The sequence below is a fragment of the Opisthorchis viverrini genome, assembly GCF_000715545.1.
Source record: "Opisthorchis viverrini unplaced genomic scaffold opera_v5_290, whole genome shotgun sequence".
Classification (NCBI taxonomy): domain Eukaryota; kingdom Metazoa; phylum Platyhelminthes; class Trematoda; order Opisthorchiida; family Opisthorchiidae; genus Opisthorchis; species Opisthorchis viverrini.
The window spans coordinates 445,237-448,238 of NW_008751944.1; the positions used below are offsets into that span (position 1 = coordinate 445,237).

The 3,002-nt window shown below is 42.3% G+C and overlaps 2 protein-coding genes across 2 annotated transcripts in view; one reads left to right on the forward strand and one right to left on the reverse strand.

The window, feature by feature from the left end:
• The window catches only part of T265_09565 (hypothetical protein), a gene marked incomplete at both ends in the record, with an annotated part of 23,489 nt that extends 22,964 nt beyond the window's left edge, over positions 1 to 525 (reverse strand). Inside the window, one exon of the mRNA XM_009175674.1 lies at positions 511 to 525. Within this exon, the coding sequence (XP_009173938.1) occupies positions 511 to 525 (15 nt within the window). The remainder of the gene's footprint in view (positions 1 to 510) is intronic.
• Positions 1 to 3,002, forward strand: part of T265_14886 (hypothetical protein) — a gene marked incomplete at both ends in the record, with an annotated part of 60,282 nt that overhangs the window by 31,392 nt on the left and 25,888 nt on the right. The window contains one exon of the mRNA XM_009175673.1: positions 1,384 to 1,485. Within this exon, the coding sequence (XP_009173937.1) occupies positions 1,384 to 1,485 (102 nt within the window). The remainder of the gene's footprint in view (positions 1 to 1,383; positions 1,486 to 3,002) is intronic.

The following is a 3,002-nucleotide window of genomic DNA, read 5'->3' on the forward strand; positions in this document are numbered from 1 at the left end:
GGCCTAATGCAGCGTATTCATTTACTTAAAAAATTTAAAAAAAATAAAAAAATTATAAAATCATAAAAGAGATCCAGCTGGGTTTCAAGTGAGTCTCTCGCAAAAACCGAATCGGTTTACAAATGAGTGTATTTCGCTAATTTGGTGCAATTTGGGTTCAAGTAGAACGGGACCTCGGGGACTGCGCCTACCTGATGAGCCCCAAGTAGGGTGAAACCTGTCATGGGCTGCCGAAGAATTTTCAGCGGCCATATGAGTAGCCTATTACGTCTATTCCTCGTTCCCACTAGTTAAACAGTTTTATTCACAAATCCAAGTTCATGCAAATCATTCTCACGTAACCAGTGTGCTGTCGATCGTCCTGTTTTACACTGAGACGTTATAGTTTGCCGAGGCAGATTTGAAGCCTTAATTTTAAGTCTTCATCTCAATCACACTGGCCTAGTTTCAATCCGCAGTACTTAGATGCCCACGTCAAAAAGTTTTTTTGAACTTTAGGCTGTAACTCACTTCTACTTTGTACATTTAGCCTGGACACAACTAAGCGTTGGAAAATACATGCAGCGTGATAATTTTCCTGCATAAATCACGAGACAATCACGATCGTTTTTTTGCGTAGTGTGACCCGTGTTAGGGTTGGAAGTTATTATCGAAGATAAATGACTGGAGTGATGACTTTGGTGATGAATTAGCCCTAGAGTCTGGCTTGATGTAGATGAAGCTGGTTGCTGTGATTTGTGTTCCTGGCGAAGATTTATCCAAGTAGCTTATCCTCTGGTTGCGATATGTGTGTAACATTATTGTGGGTGAATGTTAGCTTTGTTTCTTGATGATGGTAGTGTCGGTTTCGGACCTTTGCATCGTGTTCTTGAACTACAATGACCGAATATTATAGAGATCCCATTCGTTAACTATGCCTAAAGTTCTGCTGTGATTCTTCCCGTCGTACGTCTTTCATGCCCCTGGGCTATACTACTTCTCATGTGCTAGTAATATTTTACTGTTTTAGTTATTGATTATATTTTGTACTGAACAGATTATCTTATTTCAGATAAAAGCCCTTTCCGCGTGCAGAGCTTTAGGTAACTCAGCTGGTGATGTGTAAACTTATTGACCAGGAGGTTCATGGTTCGGTCGCACCCTTCGCGTCTCCACTGCTCTTTCTAGACTTGGGCAACCCGGCACTATCTCAGCTACCATGGTTTGTTTGGGTGGCATGGCAACTAGACACGGAAAAACGTCACAGCTGGACGGCCTCTACTGTTATTTGTTAGAATTCACTGATGGTTTCGGCTGTATCCCTGTGCTATCTGATTCCAAACTGGTGTTCCTGGCCTTACACCTCGGCTTATTCTTTCCTTTACATTATTGTTCGCAAATAAGGAGGCGATGGCGTACAACAAATTGAACGTGTTGCATTGGCACATTGTGGACGACAACTCCTTCCCGTATCAGAGCCAAACATTTCCAAGTTTGTCGCAAAAGGTTTGTTTCCTTGTCAATCTCGCTATTGCTTATTGGCTTTTCTAATCAGATGGTCCATATTTCCCTCCTTGTTTTCTGATTTTATTTAGGATGGCAAAAATATCATAAAGCCTTTGCTTTTCGTGTTCCGTCGGTATAAGCATATATACGGTCGGGATGAACCAGTTAGAGAAGCTGTAAAGTAGTTATCAAACGTAGCTCATTGAGTTGTGCGTCAGTTTGGTAAAAGTTGTCACTGCTGGAGAAGGAACTACTTGCGAACTGAGTGTGTTCCAGATGCAGTTAGCACTGTGGGAAGAACAACGTTGATGGCGATTGAGAAGACTGCATTGACGTTCTAGCTTCAGATGGTGACCCTATATAATGGTGAATGATGGCACCGAACGGTTGAGTTGATTAGAGTTGGTGTGGATCTGGAACGCAATTCTGAGCTCCTGTCGTAACCTCCTGTACGATAGAGAGTATGGGTTGAGGACCGCTAGTCCTTCGACTTCGGTTAAATTGTGTAAATTTCTGTGCTGCTTGTTTCAGGGTTTTTCCGTTCGCCAAGTCTGATATATGCGTCTGATAGTGCTCCAGGTGTCGTCGCGTCGAGGGGCATAAGACACAACGAAGGAATCCCCCATACCCGTTCAGTGCTTTGGTAATCTTAGGACACTGAAGGGAAATTCTCTGGTCTTGTTGGATAGTTGTCTCAAGGTCTTCCTACGTGGCAAAGTTCTTCGACTACTGTTGTCTTAGGCTCATCACCTCATCGTCATCATCATCCTCAGCTCTAAACCCCATACACTTCGTCCCACAACCACAGCTAGTGTAGGCTGATTGTAACTTCTCTACAAGAAGCAAATTTAAAGAAGTTGGTTGTTGGAAGAATATGGCCAACATTAAAGTAGTTTTGGTCCAGTCATATCCCAACTGCCGAATCATCGTTTGCCCGAATATTTGCTATTCCAGAGTGACAGAAGCATATGTCTGAGTACTATCAGCGCAACTCGCCTTTCAGGATGGGGTGGGGAACATGCAAGAAGTGGCTTCTAATCGATCACAATGACGTTCCTGTTGTCGGTTTCTATCCAGATTGTTTGTATAAGTGTCTTGAAGTGCAGGCATCTAGGAGCGTTTGTAGTTAGCTAGATCCTTTCTCCATCCGTTCCCATTATTTTTTCACAAAAGGCTTAGAAATAAATGACGTTTGTTCGGCAGTAAGGGCAGGCATCTGCGTTTGTAGTTAGCTAGATCCTTTCTCCATCCGTTCCCATTATTTTTTCACAAAAGGCTTAGAAATAAATGACGTTTGTTTGTATACTTGAAGTGCAGGCATCTAGGAGCGTTTGTAGTTAGCTAGATCCTTTCTCCATCCGTTCCCATTATTTTTTCACAAAAGGAAAGGAAATAAATGACGTTTGTTCGGCAGTAAGCATAGACCTTGAACCACTGACGTGATATATATATATATATATATATATATATATATCGATTCTGATTGGCGTGTACCCCCACCCAACAGGAGACTTTTT